This window comes from Dreissena polymorpha, chromosome 8 (assembly GCF_020536995.1).
Source record: "Dreissena polymorpha isolate Duluth1 chromosome 8, UMN_Dpol_1.0, whole genome shotgun sequence".
In the NCBI taxonomy this organism is placed as follows: domain Eukaryota; kingdom Metazoa; phylum Mollusca; class Bivalvia; order Myida; family Dreissenidae; genus Dreissena; species Dreissena polymorpha.
In genome coordinates, this window is record NC_068362.1 from 48,427,629 (window position 1) to 48,452,599 (window position 24,971).

At 36.0% G+C, this 24,971-nt stretch overlaps 2 protein-coding genes and 1 long non-coding RNA gene across 5 annotated transcripts; all 3 read right to left on the minus strand.

The window, feature by feature from the left end:
• Positions 1 to 502: 502 nt before the first annotated feature.
• LOC127841752 (ADP-ribosylhydrolase ARH3-like) lies at positions 503 to 20,056 on the minus strand. Of its 3 annotated transcripts, none has more exons than XM_052370801.1 (7): positions 19,895 to 20,056; positions 11,934 to 12,090; positions 10,186 to 10,402; positions 8,408 to 8,622; positions 7,920 to 8,089; positions 6,478 to 6,560; positions 503 to 2,803 (listed from the first exon to the last, which is right to left on the minus strand). In XM_052370801.1, the coding sequence occupies exons 1-7, from the start codon at positions 20,037 to 20,039 to the stop codon at positions 2,576 to 2,578; spliced, it is 1,215 nt and encodes a 404-aa protein (XP_052226761.1). In that variant the 5' UTR covers positions 20,040 to 20,056; the 3' UTR covers positions 503 to 2,575. The 3 variants fall into 3 exon arrangements, with proteins under 3 accessions (XP_052226761.1, XP_052226762.1, XP_052226763.1); XM_052370802.1 differs by lacking the exon at positions 19,895 to 20,056 and adding an exon at positions 14,439 to 14,649; XM_052370803.1 differs by lacking the exon at positions 19,895 to 20,056 and adding an exon at positions 14,336 to 14,649.
• On the minus strand, positions 11,426 to 11,835 carry LOC127841754 (uncharacterized). The gene is made up of 4 exons (XR_008031315.1): positions 11,778 to 11,835; positions 11,674 to 11,725; positions 11,570 to 11,621; positions 11,426 to 11,517 (listed from the first exon to the last, which is right to left on the minus strand). It is a non-coding gene; the product is annotated as an uncharacterized LOC127841754 (long non-coding RNA).
• An 830-nt stretch (positions 20,057 to 20,886) lies between the features above and the next one.
• Positions 20,887 to 24,475, minus strand: LOC127840509 (uncharacterized). The gene is made up of 2 exons (XM_052368925.1): positions 23,844 to 24,475; positions 20,887 to 20,971 (listed from the first exon to the last, which is right to left on the minus strand). The coding sequence occupies exons 1-2, from the start codon at positions 24,473 to 24,475 to the stop codon at positions 20,887 to 20,889; spliced, it is 717 nt and encodes a 238-aa protein (XP_052224885.1).
• Between the last annotated feature and the right edge of the window lie 496 nt (positions 24,476 to 24,971).

Here is a 24,971-nt window from a genome sequence, read left to right on the forward strand (position 1 = left end):
TGACATAGTATGTTGACCGATTATTTTTCGCACTTCAGGCTAAACATCTGTTACAGTTCTATCTATATTTCCTCAGTTTCCAGAGTCAGTAAGAGCCGCAGAGCTCTTGTCCCACAAGGACAACGTGGACAACTTAAGTTATTGAGAGGAAAATCCTTTAAATTTTTTAGCAACAATGATCTTTACCCCATGGCCCAAATGCAGTATGTAACTTACCTACAAAAGGATGCAGCACACAATCTGCATGCTTTTATATAATTTAAGCAATTGTGACATTGACAGTTGAACCTAATTGACATTTCAGCTCTTAAGCATGACAATGGCCATTTAGCAATTGACTCAGGCATTACACTTCACACTCGGTATCAACTTGGTAATAATTTGTGGTTAGTTTCCATGATAAAAGATATAAAGGTAAACTTTTTGAATTATTAAAACGTGATGGATTTTTTAATCTAAATTTATTTACATTGAATAAATTAGAACTAAAGAAAGACATACACATGTTTACATATTTATTGCATAAACATACTATTATACTGTCAATAACATAGCAAAGTGTTCTCTTTTTAATATTGCTTAATTTTAAAAGACATTTAATTAATTATGGTTCTTAACACACACTACTGAAGCATTACAGTGTAAACAAGACTATTGCCAAGCAATAAAAGTCCCCTACCGGCTCCACCATTGTCAGAAATTCCACCATTGGCAGAATATTTTTGTTGTTGCCATAGCCACCAGAATGTTTGACGTAGTAACAAAATGAATTGACGTGCATAATGTCCATATTGCCATCTATCCATGTTGGAAGTTTCATTAAAAAAATATGAAGAACTTTTAAAGTTATCGCAGGATCCAGAAAACCACCATTTTCAGCAATATTTCTAGTCTATTTGTTGCCATAGCAACCATAATTTTTGACAGAGGAACAAAATGAAATGACGTGCATAATGTCCATATTGCCATCTATCCATGTTTCAAGTTTCATGAAAAAATATTAAGAACTTTTAAAGTTATCTCAGGATCCAGAAAAAAACACACCATTTTCAGCAGTATTTCTAGTCTATTTGTTGCCATAGCAACCCTAATTTTTGACGTAGGAACAAAATGAAATGAGGTGCATAATGTCCATATTGCCATCTATCCATGTTTCAAGTTTCATGAAAAAATATAAAGAACTTTTAAAGTTATCGCAGGATCCAGAAAAACACCATTTCAGCAGTATTTCTTGTCTATTTGTTGCCATAGCAACCAGAATTTTTGACGTAATAACAAAATGAAGTGACGTGCATAATGAACATTTTGCAATCTATCCATGTTTCAAGTTTCATGAAAAAATATTAAGAACTTTCAAAGTTATCGCATGATCCAGAAAAAACACCATTTTCAGCAGTATTTCTAGTCTATTTGTTGCCATAGCAACCAGAATTTTTGACGTAGGAACAACATGAAGTGACGTGCATAATGTCCATATTGCCATCTATCCATGTTTCAAGTTTCATGAAAAAATATTAAGAACTTTTAAAGTTATTGCAGGATCCAGAAAAAACACACCATTTTCAGCAGTATTTCTAGTCTATTTGTTGCCATAGCAACCAGAATTCTAGACGTAGGAACAAAATGAAATGACGTGCATAATGTCCATATTGCCATCTATCCATGTTTCAAGTTTTATGAAAAATGTTAAGATCGCAGGATCCAGAAAAGTGTGACAGACTGACGGACACACAAGAGTGCAAACTGTAAGTCCCCTCCGGTGAAACCGGTAGGGGACTAATTACATATATACATTAACAAAAGTAATATATCACAGTAAAGCTGTACATTTGTACAACATTTGACACATCAAGATCACTTAGGCCCAGAAATAGACCAGAAGCCTAGCAGCTCCACTAAACCAGATTTTCAATATTTACTGATCATTTTAAACTTACACTATCATATCGCGACAAAAAAAGATCAGGGATTTTGAAATAAACAGTTCTAATATACCCTATTTAAACTTTGCCCTAACATTTCGAAAGATTGAACACTATAACATCTATTTTTTCTGCACATGCATTTTACACTGTTACATTGAAATCAAATAACTGGGGACTAATTCCATTGTTGCGTGCATTATTACATCTGTTTGCATCTGTCGAGTTACCAGGCACGTGAAGCTGAAATTTGGCACATTTTCCTAAGGATGCTTCTAAATGACAGTTTTGTAATTATTAAATTCAAAACCTTAGCTATTGCCCTTGAACGTAAACTGACTGACCCTCAATGCCATTTCAAGCTTGTAGTAAGTTCACCATGCGTGCTTGCTGTATTCCAAAGTGGGTCAATGCAACCTGACCACTATTTACCAGAAACCACACCTTGTTGCCTCCCAGCATGCCTCAATCATTGAAAATCTGGTAAAATAAATCCACTCTAATAAAACCAAACTCAAAAGCACTTTCAAAAGCACTTTGTGAAAAAGTAAGGAGATCACAGGAGTGTTGCCTCGACTTATCTACGCCCAGAATCTGTACTCATAGTAATAGCCTAAAGCCGATTTTCAAATGTTCTTTAAATGTGCCTTTACTCAAATTTTACTGTCAATGTCTACACCATGTTTCTCGCCGAGTCCGTACAACAGTGCTGCATCCCGCTTGGCCTCCTCCACTCCCTCGCAGCTCTGTTGCCATGACGACGGGATCATCTCTAGTCCATAGTAGGCGCCTGCGAGGGCACCCGCCATTGAGGCTACTGTGTCAGTGTCCCCACCATGTGATATTGAGTACATAATGGTCCTCTCAAAGCCGTTTCGACCCTGGAGGCATGAAAATACGTACTTGTGCTTTTTAAACAGTGGTCTTGACATATTTGAGTCGTGTTCTGAGAAAACTGGGCATAATGCATATGCGTAAAGTGTCATCCCAGATTAGCCTGTGCAGTCTGCACAGGCTAATCAGGGACGACACTTTCCGCTTTTATCACATTTTTTGTTTACATGATGTCTCCTCTTAGCAAAAATCCAATTTAGACTGAAAGTGTCGTCCCTGATTAGCCTGTGTGGACTGCACAGGCTAATCTAGGATGACACTTTACGCACTTGCATTAAGTCCTGTTTTCTCAGAACGCGACATACCGTATTTTACCATGTATAGCGCGCTACCATGTATAACGCGCATGCGATTTTTTAAAGCCAAAATGGAGAAAAAAAAGAATTCAAGACTAAAAACCTGAAAATTTGGCCGAAAATGGCCGCCATTCTTATATTGCGCAATCATTTAATCTGAGTTTTTCGGGCGCTTAATTTTTTGTTTTAAAGTAGGGAGCGTTTATACGATCAGGAGCATGGGTTGCAAAGCACTATATTTTCGACAATTTTTAAGATTATTCTCTCGAGAACACCGTTATGTCCTTATTGCCGCTGCGCATGTTTGCGTTAAATTCGAACCACTATTACCTATTCCTCACATTTGAACAGTGTAACATTTTCATTACCTGCCACTCACAACATCGTATGACATCTTCTTCTGCAGACCCGCAACATCTCAATGTCCAATTTTACGCAAATCGTCCGTGGATCCCATTTTATTTTTCATCGACTTAAATATTTCCCCATTAAGAGATGCTCCCCAATAAATCCAGTTTGACCCGGTATTTCGCGCCTTCACTGCGTCTAGTTGATAAGTATTTATAGTAAGACAAACAATACACCCGAACGCTCAATTCCATACAGTTGGCGTAAAGCCATTTGACAAATATCATTATTTTGTCTCTATTGAAAGAAAATAAAACGAGTCTATATCTCTATTGTTGGTTTGTAACCTACGTAGTATACTCGCACAGTAGCATATTTATGCAGAGATCGGAAAATCATTGATAAATGTATTCGTCGTTTCAATGCTTAGGGCCTAGTAATTTCGGCAAATCGGAACTCAACTTACGTAAAACACTTGCTCAATTAACCGTTGAACTCCACCTCCGTTCTTTGCAAAAGGTTCGAAGGTGGAGCTTTGCACGTGCTATTATTTAATTGGACGATTGCCATTGAGGAACAAACACACGATTGGTTCGGCATGTTGATTGCTAGACAAAGGAAGCCAATTTTGTCGGCGAGAAACTTGTCGCTTAATTGCTTCAGACAGGAAGCGGCTTTCCTTTGATGACGTCAAACTGTCAATTCACATAGAGTGCACATTTTCGGAAATGCTAACATTAAACTTTGGATTAAATTATCAAAATAAAGCAAAAGCGAAGTTGAGAAATACTTATTGAAATAATTAGCCTTAGTTCAAATAAGACGTTTTGCGTTGTAAATCAACGAGTTTTCATGACAACGAAAACTTTAACAAACAATACCGCGGCGCACAGGGATCGATATACCTCGATTTTTTTTAAAGAACAATCAATGAAGAAGTGTGAAAACACCAACAAAGACATTTTTTTCATCTTTTAATTTTTGTCAAAACTATTACTACCCCGTTCATTCCTAACCTTTCCCGCTATTTGTTGTTTCGACAACGGCCCCTTCAGTCTATAACATTATAGGGTGTAGTTTTTTTGCAATAACAAAAATGGCGGCAATTGTGAAGATTTACGATTACGAAATGGATTTTTTGCAATATAGCAACCAGGAAAGCGTTGTGTCAATGTATTACGCGCACTGAATTTTTATTTTGAAATTTGAAGGTAAAAAACTGCGCGCTATGCATGGTAAAATACGGTATTTATTTGTAGCTTGAGCCTCAAGCAGCACTGATAAAAATATATTTTTCTCTTAACTCAAACTTCTCCCTCCCCTAACTCAAAGTCAGTTTTAAATGTGTTTTAATCCCTCACATTAAGACATAGACAAGTAATCATGAAGTCCCTGATGAAACTGGCTGGAACAAGTTTTTGTAAATACATATCCATTGTTACCATTGTTATTAAAATCACAAAGTAGAAAGGCCGACAATAAACTGTTAATATTAATAATAGTATCTAATGCACTATTATCAATCTGCTTTTTTCATTGGGGCAATATTTTTTTACCTATTTTAAATTAAGTTGGATGAATTGGTGGAAGGTATAAAGATAAAATCAATTCTTAAAAAATAAAGAAAAGTATTTATTGAATTAATGTTAATTTTTAAGGGCCAGCATTTTTTAAAACAAAAATAGTAGAGTTAAGGGGTGTTGCGGCAGTTTATTTAACCGAGGATATATTTATAGCAACACCGATGATGCTATTATCACAACTCAATATTTTTGTAATCAGTATCATCAGAAATGACCGAGTTGGTTCATAATACAATTGTCAGTGGTTCGATCCCAGGCGGGGTTAACTTTTTTTTTACTTTTTTTTTTTCTTTAATTTCATACTTGTTTTATACTGGAGCTCTTTAGTCCTGTTGTTTACATTTATCAATTTAAAGCATTTAAACACAAACTTCAAAACATGCCGAAATCTGTGAACATGTACATTATTAATGATTAAGGTCGAGTTTGATACTGTATGGTATTATGTTTGTGATTAAATATTGTTTTTATTAATGTCTTTGGTAAGCTGTTGTGATCCCAGTTAAGATTGTAAACAATTTCTAATGTTTATGCATATTTCTGAAAATCTATGTACCGGTACTTGGGTTTTGTCTCATTGCTGTTTTTTAAAATGAAATTTGACGTCTAGACGGTAGGGATAATTAAAACAAAAAATCTCTGTTAAAAGTGCGGTGAGCCCCTTTTTTTATTTGTGTTTTATGATGACAATACATAGATGAACATATTTGATCAGTTTCGCAGAATTCTATTTGGCAGAATTTTTTAAAATTCCATTTATGTGGTTAAAATAGTTAAAAAAATGATGTTTTTTGGGTGCCATAAAAATTAAAAAAAAAAAAATCTTAAAATTTAACTAGTGTACTCCATTTTATTGGTAGTGTGTGGTTTAATTAAATGGTATATGATGTATCTTTGCTTAAATAATATCTACATGTTGCCAATTTCATAGGTTATTAATTATTTTTACGCAATTAGAGATTTTTCAGTTTTATTGGAAAAGTACATGTTATATAATGGTGAATAAAATCAAAACAATGCCGGTGACCCTATGTTTTTATTTCATTTTTCATATAGCATTTGTATGTATATCTTAAATATTTTTTTTTGACAAAATCTATTTGATGGAAAAAAATCAGTAAAACTGCAGCAACACCCCTTAAGAGAGGCGTTCCAATAAAAATAAATAAATACAAAAGCTGGCCTTGGCATCAATAAATAAATGTTGAACATACAGCTAAGAGGAAAATTTAAATTAATCATCCTGTAGAGATTATGGAGTTATTTAATTTACTATACAACATGACTGAAATGTAATTGCCGCAATTGTTACTTAAGAGAGGCTAATGTACCTCACAATCATCAAAATATCTGTTACAAGATTATACACAAGTGGACTGCTCTTTACCTCAAAATATCTGTAACAATATTATACACAAGTGGACTGCTCTTTACCTCAAGTCCATCTATTTCATTCAAAGCCCGTAAGAAACAATATAGAGCAGCAGGTACCGAGTCCAAGGCTGCAATGTATACACCTGCAAACAAAACATATATTTATATCAATGAAATAAATAATACTGCCATATTGCTGGCAATAATGTTTCCACAAGCATTATGCAGTAAAAAAACTTTAGAACTATAAAGCATTGTATGTTCATGTTATCACTGTAATGCTGTTATAAAATGTGTGCAGATTTGTAGGTCAAAAAACATTAATACATGTAGCAACTTTGTTTGACTGATTTGAAAACCTCGCTACAAAATCTTTATTTATAAATTGGATATACAAACAGTTTTAGTTTCTTAATAACATTTATATAGTCTTTTTCATTAATATAACACAAAATTGTCATAAAACCAGGTTTTCAATTTGAAAAAAAGTACGATAAAGGGAGACAACTCAAACTGAACTGATTGTTCATAGTTACCCCCCTTGTTTCAACAGAATTATATTTTTAGTCGTGGCAGCCTTGACCTTGGAGATATTGATGTAATTCTTTTATGTGACACACCGTCCAATGATGGTGAACAAATGTGCCAAATGATTTTAAAATCTCACAATGAATGACATAGTTATGGCCCGGATAAGCTCATTTACCGCCATTTTTGACCTTTGAACTCAAAGTGTGACCTTGATCTTGGAGATATTGTCGTAATTCTTTCGTGCGACACACCATCTAATTATTGTGGACAAATGTGCCAAATGATTTTAAAATCTTACTATGAACGACAAAGTTATGGCCCGGACAAGCTTGTTCCACCCGCCCGCCGACATTCACCAATCTAATAACCATTTTTTTCCTTCGGAAAACCTGGTTAAAAACAACGAAATTAATTATTATAAATAAGTTTTCCTCGAGCGATACTCTTGATCTTTTATAAACCGTTATTGCTAAACAGGATGAATCCCCATAATAATTAAGTGAAACAGTGACATTTCTGGTATCTTAAGTCTCTAGAAAACATTTTTGGCTAGTCTCTACATAAAATCGTGCACAATTATTTACACATTCATAAGATACAAATTATTCAAGACCTGAAATTCTTCTACTCCCAATTTTACCGGCACTATTACATAGCATTGGCTTTCAATTACCGTGAAAAGTTTGCCAATGTTAATCTAATACTCATAAACTCTTTAAGCATACATTATCATATACATGTATCTGCTTGATTGTTTCAAATATCCGTAAAATGTATTGTCTGTGAAGATGTTTCACAAGTTTAATGGTGCAATAACAATTTTTTTATGTGAAAAGCTATGATGTACCTAACTTACATGTACTTGATTCTTGTAAGGATTCCAACATATTTATCATAACAGTGTTTCGATATACATGCATTCATGCATAAAGGTAACTATCAAGACATCTTTGGTTAGCTACACAACTTGCCTAGCTGTTTGGTGACTTCTTCCACCGATGGCTGAGTGTCTCTTTTAACAAATTCTCTCACTATGTTTAGCTTCTGCCAATAGGTCTTAAGAGTTGGCTCCCCTGGGCTTTTTTCATCAGTTGCCTCCCCTGCCTCTACTCGATCTTCAGAATTTGTGTCCTCCTCCATTCTGAAATGCAACAAAAACCCAGTTTTTCCCCTACTACATGTGCAAATCATCCTGCAATATACAGAACTACATGATGATCTACCAGTGAACACTTTGAGAAGTAACTAGTATTTTTATCCTGTGTGCAGCTCTTGTGGATTTTTTTAACCAAAATCTGACGAAAAACAACAACAACAACAATGACAACAAAACCAAATAAAATCAACACAAACAACAATAATAAAGAAGCTACTCCCCTTGAATGTATGATATTATAAGTATCTGTCATACATCAAACTTTTTAACAATGGTTTGATGATCGCAAATCATAATGCATACCTCTCACAAGATGCCTCTGCAGGCTTGTTTTTCTGGTCCTCAGACTCCTCACCCTCCAGCTTTTTCATGGTGTCTATGAGGGAATCCATGAGTGCATCCACCGGTAACGGGTGGCTGCTGAGAAGGCACTGGTTCACCATGTAGCACTGGAGAATGGAGCCCTGGATAGCCTGCCGGTGAGAGTGGGTCAGACGAGTGATCTGTTCTGTCAGCTCCTAGAGAAAGCAGGACACGGCATATACCCATTGCAAAACAACAAAACAAAAATTAAAGGGGCCTTTTCACAGATTTGAGCATGTCTTGAAGTTTGTCATTAAATGCATAATATTGATAAATATAAACATTGGATATAAAAAGCTCCAGTAAAAAATGCACAATAAAATTAAAAAAAAGAAAAAAAAGATAACCCTCAGCAGGGCTAGAACCACTGACCCCTGGAGTCCTGGAGTAAGAAGTCTACCACTTAGACCACTCGGCCATCCGTCCATATACAATACTAGATGTATTATATACTTAATAAAAGCCATTCTCGTAGTTTCACATAATATAACGACAACAACAGAAGTCTCCAAATTATTTATTCGTTTAGCGTTGCAACGCTTTATAATTTTTTGGTTTTTAAATTGTCAAAAGATGCATATAATGGCTATTTTAGAGCATGGTAAATGTTCAGTATTGCTGTTTCCTCACAAATAGCATAACTACAACGAAAATTTGCGAATATGAAACAACTTTTTTCAATTTTGTCAATTTACCCAAACGTGAAAAGCCCCGTTTAAGTATAGGAAGAAAGCAGAAAGAGGCATTTAGGGTTATATGTCTTCCTCTTGTTTCCCAATTAATATCAAAGTATTGTAGTTCATAAAAGTACAATAGTGATAATATCAAACACAAACTCACATACTGTGCTCTAGTAAATATTGAAATGGGCTTGCTTGGATTTTGATATCATGCACCGGGTAGGGCCACTTGTAACATCGCTTGGCCTTGAGTCATTGTATAATACATGAATTTAAAGTTGCTTTTTGCATTTGCTGATTTTAATTAACTCTAACAATGTAAACATAGAAACATTGAAACTGAGATATCACTATCACAGGAACTTTTATTAACCAACCATTTGACAAGTGACCCATTGCCTGTACAATACAGGACCAAAATATCCGCTTAGCAAGTGAAGAATTATCTTAACAATATATACAACAGAACAAACGTAAAAAACATTCAAATTATTTAAATAGGCGACATTTCTTTTTAACACCATAACAATTATTACAATTTGAAACAAAAAAAACATTATACCAGTACACACACATTTAAATAGGAGGCATTTCTTTGTAACACCATAACAATTATTACAATTTGAAATAAAAAAAAAACATTATACAAAAAAGTATGTATGAAATTGAAGAGATTTTGTCTAAAGATAGCTAAATTATGTCATCTTTATACGAAGTTTAAAAGCTGAAAGAAACCTCTGGCTTTTCAACCAAAGGCGATTTTGTAATACTGGTTTTATTTTACTTACAAGCTTTTTATAAATTTCTTTTTATCAAATACTTTTTGCAAAAAAGACTTTGTCTACATGTTCAATTTGAAAACTTCAATTCTTATAGTTCCATTTTAATGCCATGTAATTCAACAAAACATTTAAAAACTTAAAATAATCATGCAAAATTGCCTCTCTAAACATGAAAACACCTTTTTTTATACAATTCTTCAACCGTTACTTAATATTTATATGTTCAAAATAATATTAGGCACTTATCATAACTTACAGCAATTTTTGAAAAGTCATACTTCTTTGCGCAGGCAAACAGAGCAGCAGGAGCAATTCTCATCGCGCCACCATTTCCATACGACCCCTGACCCTCAAACTGCCCAGCGGCCGGTCGGTACACGTCTTCGTAATTGGTCTCTCTGAGGGCATGAAACACTGTGGCAACACTTCCACCATAGCCCCTACCTGGTTCTCGGAAGTATTCTTCAGCAAACCTATATACCATGTAAACATTTGATTTCAGCAAACAGTTTCTGTTATGCAGGCTGCCTCGTAATTGGAAATAAATTTTAGATCCATACATTAAATTCAAGTCTTTTCCCATTGAAAACATTACTGGTATTAAATGGGTGCAAAACCAAACCAATATGTACCCTGTTATTTTTGTCCTGATATCTTTTAAGCTTTAGGTTGATCATAGGTAAGGGCCTTCTGAAAATATCCTGTGAAAAAGAGACTGGAAAACAGGTTAAGTATTTCAAGTCCTGTGACCTTGACCTTTGACCATCTGAACTAAAATTTTGATAAGCATCTATATATCTTCTCAAGTACCCAGCAAACAAATATGGATAATCATGGGTAAAAGTGTTTTCTAGCCCTTTACCACTTAGAAACATATTTTGACACATTTGTAGTCCCATATAAAGTTAAATTTAATTAAATACTTTTCTTACTAAATTCAAGTTTTGACGGTATCATTTCCAACCCTTAGATACTGATAAGCAGCAAACAGCATAAAACCTGAACAGACTGTGAGTTACTCCCAGGCTGATCCGGTTTTATGCTGGTTGCAAAAGCCATTTTCACTTTGCTTCTTGTGGGGGAAAGGTCTATATCTCCTGAGGAACTAAATTTCATGCCACAAGACCCTGTGACCTTGACCTTCTGACAACTAACGTCTAAACCAGAATAAACATCTTGCTTTCCATCAAAGTATCAAGAAAACCAATTAACATGCTTTTTGGTCAAAGAACTTGATAGACATCATGGGAAGACAAAAACCTCAAGATAAAATATATAAGCGCTCTTACTCAAAGGAAGGCATACCAAATTAAAAACACCTTTTTGGTAAATCTTAATCTATATTTATTTATTTGACAATGAACAGTATGACGGCTACTTCGTGCAACTGGTCTTCATGTGCCATATTTTAATGCTTATCAGAACAACCAACCTTCTAGCTAGGTCTGTTGCACTGAACTTTTTGTGCTGGATCAGTGACTTACCTTCTAGCTAAGTCTGTTGCACTGAACTCTTTGTGCTGGATCAGTGACTTACCTTCTAGCTAAGTCTGTTGCACTGAACTCTTTGTGCTGGATCAGTGACTTACCTTCTAACTAGGTCTGTTGCACTTAACTCTTTGTGCTGGATCAGTGACTTACCTTCTAGCTAGGTCTGTTGCACTGAACTCTTTGTGCTGGATCAGTGACTTACCTTCTAGCTAGGTATGTTGCACTGAACTCTTTGCGCTGGATCAGTGACTTACCTTCTAGCTAGGTCTGTTGCACTGAACTCTTTGTGCTGGATCAGTGACTTACCTTCTAACTAGGTCTGTTGCACTTAACTCTTTGTGCTGGATCAGTGACTTACCTTCTAGCTAGGTCTGTTGCACTGAACTCTTTGTGCTGGATCAGTGACTTACCTTCTAGCTAGGTATGTTGCACTGAACTCTTTGCGCTGGATCAGTGACTTACCTTCTAGCTAGGTCTGTTGCACTGAACTCTTTGTGCTGGATCAGTGACTTACCTTCTAGCTAGGTCTGTTGCACTGAACTCTTTGTGCTGGATCAATGACTTTGCAACGCTGCGGGCCATGGCCGTGTCGTCTGTGAACTCAAACACAATTTCATCAGCCTTAAGCTTCTTGTGCTTAACCTTCTCAGGTGAACTGTCTGGCGAGGAACCTGTAAAGTAGCCAGAGTTGTCATTTTAAAGCGAAACAAGACGTGTCTACAGGGCACAGATGAGACTTCATTCCACTTTTGTAAAAAAAAGGCGCATACGTCACAAAAGGAGGTTTTTTGCCATGACTTTTGAATTCTCTGTGTGACCCTAATCTGAGGTCATGATATACCCAACACTCAGCCTGCTTAAGGTAGTCATTTATGGCAAGTTGCTTAAAACTTCATGATGAATGACAAAATTTTTGCCTGGACAAGCTGTTTCATGGCCCGAATTTGACAAATAATGTTTACGTGTGATGTTGGCCTCTAAGAAAGGGAAACAGGTTTTATACACAGTGTTTTTTTTCACCATTTTGGGAATGGGGTCGGGTCCCTTTGGATTGGGAAAATTTGTGGCATTGACATGATTTTGACTAAGGCCTAAAAAAAAAAATCGTTTGTTTCCACTGACATGGCCAAAAAAATTAGGGTAGGTAGGTAGGCAAATAATTTTATTTTTAAAAATAATTTTTTTTTTAGAAATTGTCGTACATGGTGCATTTTCTTCTCATGTTTTGTGTATAACTGTATGTACAATAAATTTGATGATGTCTGTAATGCTATATGACTATATTTAAATGCTTTTATGAAATAAAAACTTGCTGTTCATTAATATTGAATGTGTTGCTTTCCTTAATTCCGAGTTTAATGTTGACTTCTGGCAACGGCTTAAATATACAATTTTATGACCAATAAAAGGCATAACTATAACAAGTCACAGAGAGCTTGACCCTCAGTGTCTATAGGGATTCCGTGTTGTTATACTTTCTGGTCCTTTGGGTTCATGCAGTGTATTCTATATTATTTATTATTTATAATATATTAAATACCTCAAAAGCAGTGCTACGGGAACGCCAGTGGTGTTGCATTTAACATTATCACCATGGAAAGACCCAATCAAACCGGATGTGCTTTTATATTTCTTGGATGCAGTTAATGTTCCCAAAGGACCACATTTTCAGATTATATTATGTACTGGTGGCGTGGGGTCTATCTACCCATGAATTTCAGGAACAGAACAGAAAATTTATTACGACTTGTATTATATACATACAATTACACACACAAAAATCAATAAACAAGCACAAAATCAAATCACACCAAGCACAGAAAAGCAGACATTTAATGCTTCTTGTATCAAACTATACTTATAAATTTAAACAAGAAATGTGTTTGTTAGAAACACCATGTCCCCTACTGCGCCGCTTTGAAGCTAAATCTTTGACCTTAAAGGATGACCTTGACCTTTCACCACTCAAAATGTGCAGGTCCATGAGATACACATGCATGCCAAGTATGAAGTTGCTATCTTCAATCTTGCAAAAGTAATTGCAAATGTTAAAGTTGGGGCAAACAAACAAACAAACAAATGAACCAACATACAGGGCAAAAACAATATGTCCCCCACTATAGCCCTATGACTGTGCTTGCCCTGAAAATGATAACATTTTTACTTATTAAATATAACTAGAATTTTGACATGGACAATTATGCTTGGACAGAGACAAATACACTATATATACAGTAGACAAAATGAAAAATGGCTGAACTGTTTGCAGTCAGAAGTCCTACCATAATGATCATCTTTACATTCAGCTGTGAAAGTTGAAGCAAAATTTGTCAAGCAGAGGAGTTGAACACACACAATTTTGTAATAATAAATTCAAAAGTGAAAAAAAAGACAAAGGACCATAATCCTGCCAGAAATAATTCTAGGCAATATTCATTTCTTGGAGATCCAATGTAACAGTTTAGTAGAGATGCACCCAGTCGTTAAAGAGGATTTTAAAACATGAAATCTTTAAACTTTGTATTCCATTGTGGAAAAAAAATTGCTATCTTGAATTGCCAATTACAAAACCATCCAGCAAGCTATTAAAACAGTCAGTTGCAGACCATTTGAATGACTTAAAATTGTCAAAACTTTGGCAAAGACACAAACTGGTATTACTTTTTCCTTCAACAGTACAGTCAAGTTACCATTACCGGATCAGTAGCGTAATTAAGTTGTGCTGGTGAAAAACAATGAACGGTTTGAGACTTCTTTAACACCAGTTTGATTAAAAATTACCGTTGCTAACTGATTCAGCACATTGTCTTATTTTTACACGCAGACAAAATCTTAAACATGAATCAAAACTGAAATGGACTTTTGCATGCCGAAAGACTACTAAATGGCCTTTAAAATAATGGGTAAACTTCTTACTTTCCAACAGAGTTATAGCAAGTGGCCACAAAAAATGTTCAACCTCGATTTGGAAACGAGACAGAAGTCAACAAAGTCGTATATACATGTCAGCAAAACATACCGAAATGTTTGACAAAGAGACGCTCCAATTACGACTCAATCAATGCGTTTAAATAATAGGCCTTGAAGATGCTATGTGCAAAATATCATCTAACAATTTCAACTATTTATCGCAAAACGCAGTCTTGAACATCAAAGTGATCCGCTATGCGTAATGATCCGGTAATGGCGCTGGGCGCCGCCATCTTGTTTATGTTGAAAGTTTAATGTACGGCGCCGATAACGTTGAACGTTTATTGAGCGCGCCGAAAAATACGCGGTCCGATTTTTTTTGAATTTTGGGCTCAAAAAAGATTAGGACCGGCGGCAAAAAATTAGGTAGGGTCGGGCCACCGGAAACAAACAACTTTTTTTGTTACGCCTAAAACTGGGATATTAGTGTTGTTGCTGTTTTGCTTACAAATGCTTCAAATTGAGAATACAAGTGTTGTTAGTATTATATTTACTAAGGTTGAACTTATATGGATGGGAGATGAACAAAATAATTAGATCTAAAAAAAAACATTTTTTTTAAACCTTCCATTGGGAATTTTTAGCTCCCATTTGGGAAAAATATATACTTTTTTGCATTGGGAATGGGGCAGATTACTGGACCTGATTTTGAATTAAAAAAAACAGACTGATACATGAAATGCTGTCACAACATGCTGGTCATTTGTGATAAGTTATATTAACGCAATGCAGACATATTTTACCTTTGTGCTCTAAGTGTAACCTTGAACTATGAGGTAAGGAGATAAAAAAATACACTTTGTCTTTTGATGTGCCAAGTTATTTTAAAATCTATCAATCTTTTTCAAAGTTATAGCTGACACAGGAATTAAGCTGTTGTTTGGCCAAAATTGACCATTGACCTATAAGTGTGACCTTAAGGTAGGGAGATGGGTGTTCCATGTGACATGTTTCCTTACAAGTTACAATGATTTACATTTGTGCCAAGTTATTTCGAAATCCATCAATAAATGTATAGCTGAGACAGAGAAGTAACGTTTTTCTTGAAAATGGGTCAGGACAGAAGTTATATGCAAAACATCCAAACTAAATAACAAATTTATAGCTGAGACAAGAAGTTTGGTTTACAGTCAACTTGTCCCAAAGTCAACGCGCCCCCATTTTGGTCAACTCATACTTTATTCAAACTATTCATTTGGCAATGAGGTCAAGATGCGTAAGTTATGCAAACAAATCCATAGAGTTTAACATAGCATTTTTATTTCACAACTTTCACAAAAGAACAAAATTTTACACCATGGACACATCTGTTAAGTTTATAAAAACAGCATCAGGGCTATAAACAACAAGCGTATTTGCCTTATTACGAAATTAAAATAACCAAAAACGTAATTAAATAAAAAAAATAGCATACAAAAACCAGATACAAATTTAATAACGTAATTCCTGTTAAAAAAAATTTGTCACGAAACGCAATTCTTACGACCACCGGCTGTATTTTTTAGAATGGTTATTTTCGGTACAAAAATGTATCGGATAGTTTATATGCTGTCCCATGAAAAAAAGAGGGCAGTCTTTCCAGCGGTTATCAATCTTTAGGGTATTATTGTAATTATTCGTAGACCTGTCCGATTTCTACTTTTATTTTCAAGATATTCAACACAAAATGACCCCAAAACGGGATGCATCGCTTTGAACAGCCATAACTTCATCAACTGTGCAGCGATTTTCACGAACTCGGTCTTATTTAACGCAAAAATAAATGAACTTTGAACAGAAATTCAGTAATTGTTTGTTGTTATGTACAGGTACCTTTTTGAATTCCATTTGTATAAATAATATAGTAACCTTAGTAGATTTTTATTACATGTATATTATATATAACATTCCCTAAATTACCCAATTGAGTTAAAAAACCAGATGTGAAAAACCCAATTAAGCTCAAGAATAGGGGGTGAAAATTTTTGCTAAAACTATATTGAATTTACAAAACCCCAATTGTTGTTAAAAAATTACCCAATATACCCCAAAAGTTATCTATAGCCCAGGCCCCTTCGGCATTTTTAATTCAATACTTTCATACACAAAACTAAGTTGTACACAATGGACAGTTTATGGTTTATTACTTAAATAATGAAACACATCAATAGAGTTTTACATAGCATTTTTATTTCACAACTTTCACAAAATAAATTTTTTTTTAATTCTTTGACGCAAGCAGTGATTTTTTTTGCTTTAATTTGTTACAGCCTGTGCCTTTTGAATTGGGAAAATTAGCGCGATAAACCATGAAATTGGGAAAAATAGCGCAATAAACCATGAAATTGGGAAAAATTAAGCATTATAAATAGGATTATAAGTAACAGAAGTGATATTGTGTTTAAGTGCATGTTCAGGGAGTTTTCTAGAAAAGGAGTCTGGTCAATTTTTTATTTTTTTTTAATCAATAAAAGTGGCAAGTTTGGGAATGATTTATGGACAAAAATGACTAAATTCAAGTTATATATTTTGTAAGATGTTTAAAAAATAAAGTTCTGACCTAGATTTAAGAAATCATAATTAAGTTATATGAGACTTCTTTCTAAAAAAAAAAAAAAAAAATCTTTTTTTTTTTTTTTTTGAAGTTGGGCTTTTTTTGGGAAATTTTGGTCAGAATTTTGGGAAAAAACGTGTATTTTTGCGATTGGGAAGCAGCCGAGATTCGGCTGTAAATTTGAGCAAAAAAAATCACTGGCAAGGGACATTATTACACATCAATTTTTCGTGATAAACATGCTTATTAAAGGGATCTTTTCACGTTTTGGTAAATTGACAAAATTGAAAAAAGTTGTTTTAGATTGGCAAGTTTTCATTTTAGTTATGATATTTGTGAGGAAACAGTAATACTGAACATTTACCATGGTCTAATATAGCCATTATATTCATCTTTTGACGATTTAAAAACCTGAAAATTATAAAGCTTTGCAACGCGAAACGATTGAATAATTTGGAGAGTTCTGTTGTTGTCGTTTAATTTTGTGAAACTACAAAAATTGCTTATATAAACTATAAAATATGTCTCTCATACATACTTGGCAGGATGGCCGAGCGGTCTAATTGGTTTTTACTTCAGGACTACGGGGGTCACTTGTTCGAGCCCTGCTGCAGGCTACTTTTTTTCCTTTTTTAAATTTTATTCTTGATATTTTACAGGAGCTATTTTGATCCAATGTTTATCAATATAAAGCATTTAATGACAAACTTCAAAACATGCCCAAATCTGTGAAAAGGCCCCTTTAAAGTAAAACTTAATAATTTAAGTACCAATTTACTTTAATTGAATCATAATAGGCAATTTATGAACATATTCTGTATATAACCCCTTTCACACCATTTCCCTTGTTAAACATGCTTATCAAAGTAACACTGATTAATTATAAAATACCACCTAAGTTTGATTGAATAATGCCAGGCATTGAATTACCCTACTCTGTAAATAACACCCTTTAAAACCAACTAGGTTGGCGCTAAGCAAAAAAAAGTAGTATCCAAATTTAGCACTACGATGACAACCCACATCATAAGCAAATAAATATTGTTTATGGATGGGTGCTTATCCCTTAATGTATGTTAGAATACTAAAAACTCAAAGGGCAATTACTCTTAATTGAGAAAGTTTATATCATTACACCCATGAAGTTTCATGTTGGACGTTTGTATCATATCTGAGATAAAGCCCTGAAGTTAAATCATAAAAAAACAACAAAGGACAATAACTCTTTTTAAAGAAAGTGTAGGGTTATGGTTCTTGTGCATGGCACTTTTCCTCATTGATATATATACACCCCTGAAGTTTTATGTAGATATCTTGTTTAGTTTCTGAGATTTAACCCTGAAAAGTTTATGACAGAAGAACTGACGTACGGATAGACTGACGGCCAAAGCCATGTCCGCGAATGGATAGAATCTATATCCCTCCGTCTTTGGTGGGGGATAAAAACATAATTATTATCATAAATGTATTGGCATCAAAAACATATAATTAAATTATCAATCAAAGTTCATTTAAACAAAATAATTTTCACCTAAAATTAAATTCTTCATTGTATTTATTTTCTTTTCATATTTTTTTCCGATCCCTACCCTCTTCCCAATATTTTTTTACGAACGTACTTGCCAAATGACGTGGTCTTGTGCTCTATGCCTAATAGTATTGGCTTTTTAAAAATACATGTACTGCAATGTATTAGTCGTAAATTGACATATATTTTGTATAGCTAAAATAGACAAATACTTTCTCATTGTTTAAATCAATTCCGAAGTAAGCATTCTAAAATACTGCTTGTACTGCGCATCTATATTTAGTTACAGCACATGGTCTGTTGCAACACGTACGCTTTCCATGCGTGGAACTTGACAATTTCGCGCTCTTATTAAAACCCGGGTTTTACATGGCATTCATGTTTATTGAATTGGATTGCGCACAAAGGGACTTAGCAGCAAATATTATCACGGGGCTGCAGAAAGACATTGTAATTCAGTTCTATAAATGGACATGACGAAATATGCCTTTACTGGAATTAAATTGTGTCAGCATATTATTAACGGGTATTATTTGCACAACTTAACTCGCCATAAGTAATTAATTGCTCACCATTTGCTTTTAACTTTTCAAAGGTGACAATTGTTAATAGTGTGTTTACACTAATTGTTTACAGTTTAAAGTTGTGATGATGATGAAACCCGACACTGTCTTTTTATGCCTGTGTTAATTTCCATTTTATTTTAATTACGTAATGCTGAACACCACAGTTTGGCGACTGGAAAGTTACCTGAGAATTTCTCATGATGCATTTGTGTCAGCATACTTGACTCAGTTGACTATGTTATCTGACTTAAAATAATTGATATGCACGCCATGCTATCTCTTATCATTGGAGTATCTATTACCCAATGTGGCGTTTATGGCGATTGTACGCATATTTAGGTACCGACTGTTCTTTTAATAACCCCATGTGGCGTTTATGGCGATTGCACGCAGATTTAGGTACCGACTGTTCTTTTAAAGTAGAGAATATTGATACACTTATAAAGAAACCTGGATTTTTTTGACAATCGCCATATTCTTCAACATTTTCATTTTTAATCGCCAGCTAAAAGATTCACTCGCCATCGGCGATCAGAAACGCTAACATAGACCAATAACCTGTGAAAGACACCGACCATAAGTGACAATTTTCATCAACCCTTTCCCTGCTTTACACAATATATACATATCCGCAGCAAACAACTTACCTATGAACGAGAGGTTAATTCTGACAATTATATGCTTAGATAATTCAAGGGAAAAACATTACGAGAAAATTAGAGTTGACTCGGGTAGGGACGAGTTAACCAAAAAACAGGGACGAGTTGACCAAAATGGGTACGAGTTGACTTGGGGACGAGTTGACCGGCACCCGGAGGTTTTGTTACGAATTGTTAGTATGGCGAATTGATGTCATGACATAATTCTTAATCACAAACTTTTTTCAATTCTTCGTAAAACTTTCAAAATGTTAGATATTTCCACTCTGTCATGCCATCCTCCTTCAAAGCAGGCCCCAATGCAGTCGCCAACAACTGCTCCTACTAAACTGCCCTGAAATTTCGATTTCATGGAGGCCGCCATATTTTGTAATGTGTAGTTTGCGGAGTTGTGTGGGTTACACGCCACGCAGTTGTTTGCTTTTACGCCATCAGTATTGCCAATCATCATGCCGAGTTATTGTTCCTTGCGTTCACACACAGTGTGGCTCGATTGGTCATTTCCGACTCAGGTATTGCTAAAAAGTACATCGGGTACTACTTAAAAGTACATCTGGTACTCTGAAGTTTACTTCAGAGTACCTTGGGTACAGGAAATATACTAAAAAGATCACCGGGGTATGACCGGGTGCTTATTTTCCGCACCCGTAGTAAACTGCAGTATACATCGGAGTACGCGGGGTACTTCTAAGTAGTACCAGAGCCGACAACGACCAAATGAGTAACGACTTGTAATTGTAGGCTCAGGTACTACTTAATAGTACCCTGGGTACTCTTAATAGTCGCTGGTATTTCTAAAGCGTCAGCGCGATCACGATTAAGGAATATTCTCCATGAACAGCTTCATGAGTCTTGTTTCGATAAAGTAATGAAGTGGTAACCTTAAAAAGGGCTTTATACTAGTAACTACACTTAAATAAATAATAGTTAAGCCATATTCACTACGGAGCACTAACATTCAACCATTACTTTATGGTTAAACTGAGCGGTCGTAAATATAACGAATATTTGGCAAGTTATTTTAATGTGTTTACTATTCAAAGTGGCTCTAAAGCGTATCCGTTTGTTCCACTAAACTTATCTGGAATTGCATTTTATACGACATTTTCATATGGTAATGTAGTGTTTCATCTACAGAATACACTAGTTAGCACCATTAAATTTAAGGAACTCCATTTAAGGAACAAACACCATTGAAGGTTATACTGGTTTTATTTACATCCGTACTCGTCCAGCATACAAAACACTCTGTCTCTGAACATGCTATCAAAGAGGCATTCATGCCGTAGGCGTGTCCTGCAAGTAGGCGTGGCCAGTGCAAGCTATACCACAATCCCTCCTTTTTTCAAACCAAATAATGCATGATCAATAAATACATACTCTAAACATAAACCCATACGTTCACAAACAATTCATGATAACAAATTACACCATGCATTTATGAAACAATTACACCATGCATTTATGAAACAATCTAAACTAAATTTAATCAAAACAAAAACATCACAAATGAAAACATTTTATCAACGAAAATAAAATAGCACGCCGCTTGTACTAGCAATGTTCTCACACAATTTCCTTTTATCGTTAACATGAAAGTAATGAGCGACCACACTGGCTGTTAATCAATTTCCGTTTATAAGCCATTTTACACTCGGAGCATGATACACATGTCAGTTTAATAGAAATTTACTAGCATCCGCGGGATAAGCGCCACGTGTGTTGTCTCGAATGAACACCAGTAAATTACATGCCTATTTAGCGGTGCATTTACACCAGTTTGAAATCATTAAATTTCTCGGGCATTTTCCGAACCCTTATCGGTCTGTCTTTACCCGCAGATGATACATTAATTTGACAATGTTCACTTTTAGAATTGTTTACATTTGAGTCTGTCTGAGGATTTTGTTCATTCATTTTTTTCATATGCGTTACATTTCGCCGATACTCGGTACCATCATCGGCACGTACAACCACGCTATTCCCGTTCTTATCTATAACTGTGTACTTATCGGAACTGAACGGAGTGTCGAGTTTATTGTTTCTATTTTGCTTCAAAAGAACCTTGTCGCCTGGTACAATTTCGCTCTCTTTTGCATTTCGTTTCGCGTCGGAGTATACTTTCCCTTTCCCCTTTTTCTCGGAATCACGATCACGTATTTCGCTATCTTCCCGCCTATACGTATTAATTTCAGGAACACATGTTCTTATCTTACGACCGAACAGCATCTCAGCAGGTGACATACCCGTTACTGAATGGGGTGTGCTTCGATACATTATCAGGTAATCATCGAGGTCTAATCGCCAATTACGATTTTGACTTTGAGATATGCGTAATCGCTTTAGTATTGAACGGTTCTGACGTTCAACCTCCCCATTTGCTTGCGGCCACAAGGGAGTATTTCGCCTGTGTTCGATTCCTTGAGACTGCAAATAATTTTCGAAATGCTCGCAAACAAAACTACTAGCATTGTCTGTACGTAGAGATAATGGCAAGCCATGCGTCAAAAACCATTTCCTTAATATTGACACTAGTTTTTCGCTAGTTATTACTTTGGTGACCTCAAGCTCTACATACCTACTGTAATAGTCGACACAAACAAAAATGTAATCACCTGATGGCAACGGACCTAATACGTCCGCGGCTAAATCTTGCCATGGGGCACTTGGTAGCTCGGTTCTCGTCATCGGTTCGGGATTTGTTGACTGGCTTACCAACTGACAGCCATAACACATTTTACAGTAATTTTCAATTTCCTTATCAATACCCGGCCACCAAACTTTGGTCCTCAAGTTGCTTTTCATCAACACGATTCCCGGATGACCTATGTGACCTAAGTCTAATACGCGTTTGCGTAATTCACGCGGGACAACGATTCGCGTACCCCTAAGTACTAAGTAACCAATTACACACAGTTCATCTTTGATATGTATGAACTGATTTTGCTCGTGTTTATCCCACGTCCCGTTCGTCACGCTTTCGCGTAATCTGCTTATCTCATCATCACGAAATGATACCTCTTCTATTTCTCGAGTGGTCATAGCACTGGGTGTTGCTTCGCGCGCAACAAATTTAATGTATTCGTGGTCATCTACACTATCTATTGTCCTAGAACTGTGCTTGAGCGGAAGTCGCGACAGTGCGTCTGCAATATTGTCTCGACCGTTCACATGTTTAACCGTAAATCGGTACGGTTGCAGCCTAAGAACCCATCGCTCAAGTCTAGCGCACGGTTTTGACCTTGGTCCGTAAATGTATTCAAGTGGCTTGTGGTCAGTAAGAAGCTCGAACTCGATACCATAAAGCCATGGATGAAAACGCTCTAATGCCCACACTACGCTTAAACCCTCTTTTTCAGTTTGTGAGTATCTCCTCTCAACATCAGTTAAGCTTCTACTGCCATAACTTATTACGCGGTTTTCCCCATTTTGAACCTGCACGAGCACAGCACCTAGTCCTACTGGACTCGCATCGACTATGACCTTTGTCGGCGCGGTTTTATCGTAATACCCCAATGTTTCGGCACATGCTAGCCTTCTTTTTAATTCTTTGAACGCGTCCTGTTGAGACCGACCCCATTTAAACACCGTTTTCTTTCTTAACAGATCATTTAACGGCGCGGAAATCGTAGACAAATTCGGTATGAATCTTGCGCAAAAATTCACTAAACCGAGGAAACTTCGAACCTCGCTCGCGTTTCGCGGCTCAGCCGCGTTTACTACAGCATCGACCTTGACCTGCGTTGCCCCTATCCCTCTCTCAGACAGCTCATGACCCATAAACACTAACTTATTCATGTAAAATTGACATTTTTCCTTGTTAAGTGTAAAACCTTTGTCTCTCAATACACATAGCACATTATTTAAACATTTATCATGTTGTTCTTTCGTTGCAGTATGGACAATAATGTCATCGGCAATGCTGTTAACACCCTCACAGCCTTGCAATGTTTGTTGCAAAATCATCTGGTACATCTCTGGAGCACATGTTATTCCAAACATTAAACGTTTATACCTGAAAAGTCCACTGTGTGTTGTAAACGTCGTGATTTCTCGTGATTCTGGGGACAGTTCAATTTGATGATACGCGTTTTTAATGTCCAGTTTGCTGAAATACTTGCTGTTATTCATTTCCTGCAACACTTCGTCCACTGTTGGTATTGGATACCTAGTCCTTTGTACGGCTCTGTTTGCCTGCCTCATGTCAACGCAAAGTCGAATGTCGCCATCATTCTTTGGTATTATGACGACAGGGGACACCCACTTCGACGGTCCACTTACGGGTTCAATGACATCTGAGTCGAGTAATTCTTTGATTTTAGCTTCCAACTTCTCTCGTAACTGATATGGCACGCGTCTGGTCGGTTGCACTACAGGTGTTACAGCCTGGTCAATGGGCACTTCAAGTTGATAACCTTTCAGTTTTCCAAGTCCCGTAAATAATTCGTTGTAATTATTAACAACATCCGATATTCCCGGGGTTTCCATTTGACGCACTATTTTAAGTACGCCAAGTCGCATAGCTGTATCACAGCTTAATAAGGACTGTCCAGATCCCTCAATGACAACAAATTCTGCGTCATCTACCGCTACACCCTTGTAAACAATCGTTGACCAAAATACACCAGCAGTCTTCAGTGGTTCCTTAGATCCATAGGCATACAGTTCTGTTTTCCTTGGCTCGTCCCTGCATTTTATGTCATTTCGTTTCAAGAACTCCCACGTTTTCCTATCCACAATGTTGCAGCTGGAACCGGAATCAATGATCGCCTTTATTTGTACACCACCAATTTCGACCATTATCGATGTTGCTGTCGGGTACTTATTTTGTACAGTAAACGTGAACTGTCTGTCATCAGTTGTGTCCACAACTTGACGCACAGTAGGCGGTTTCTTTTTCGACTTTTCACCCGATCGGCATTTAATCGCAAAATGTCCTATCTTGCCACACTTATTGCAGTGCTTTCCACGCGCTGGACACGTGCTGTCTTTTGCAATGTGACCACGTTTCCCACATTTAAAACATTGAACGTCATTTTGAATACGATTTTTCTGTGCAAACGTACTTTTTGTTGTTCGGCTTGTTGTTGTGTTTACCGACTGTGGGCTTTGCTCAATGCATTTTGCCTGATGTTCAGCATTTTCTAAAGTTCTCGCAATGGAACGCAATTCTGTCAGGGTTAAATCCCGTCCTTTTTGCAGAAGTTTCCGTCTTAATTCACTTGAAATGCACTTCTCAATCACCTGATCTCTAATTTGCTCATCTGTGTTCTCAAATGCACACGTCTCTGCTTTC

Bases quoted from the DNA above. Each gene is read 5' to 3' on its own strand.
- LOC127840509 (XM_052368925.1), bottom strand. From the start codon at position 24,475: ATGGTCGAAATTGGTGGTGTACAAATAAAGGCGATCATTGATTCCGGT. The intron at 20,972-23,843 runs GTATCCAATACC...GCCTACTTGCAG, and splicing joins AGAGCCGTACAAAGGACTAG to GACACGCCTACGGCATGAAT.
- LOC127841752 (XM_052370801.1), bottom strand. From the start codon at position 20,039: ATGGCGGCCTCCATGAAATCGAAATTTCAGGGCAGTTTAGTAGGAGCA. The intron at 8,623-10,185 runs GTAAGTTATGAT...TGCTTTCTCTAG, and splicing joins ATGACTTTTCAAAAATTGCT to GAGCTGACAGAACAGATCAC. The intron at 6,561-7,919 runs GCAAGTTGTGTA...TTTTGTTTGCAG, and splicing joins AGAAGTCACCAAACAGCTAG to GTGTATACATTGCAGCCTTG.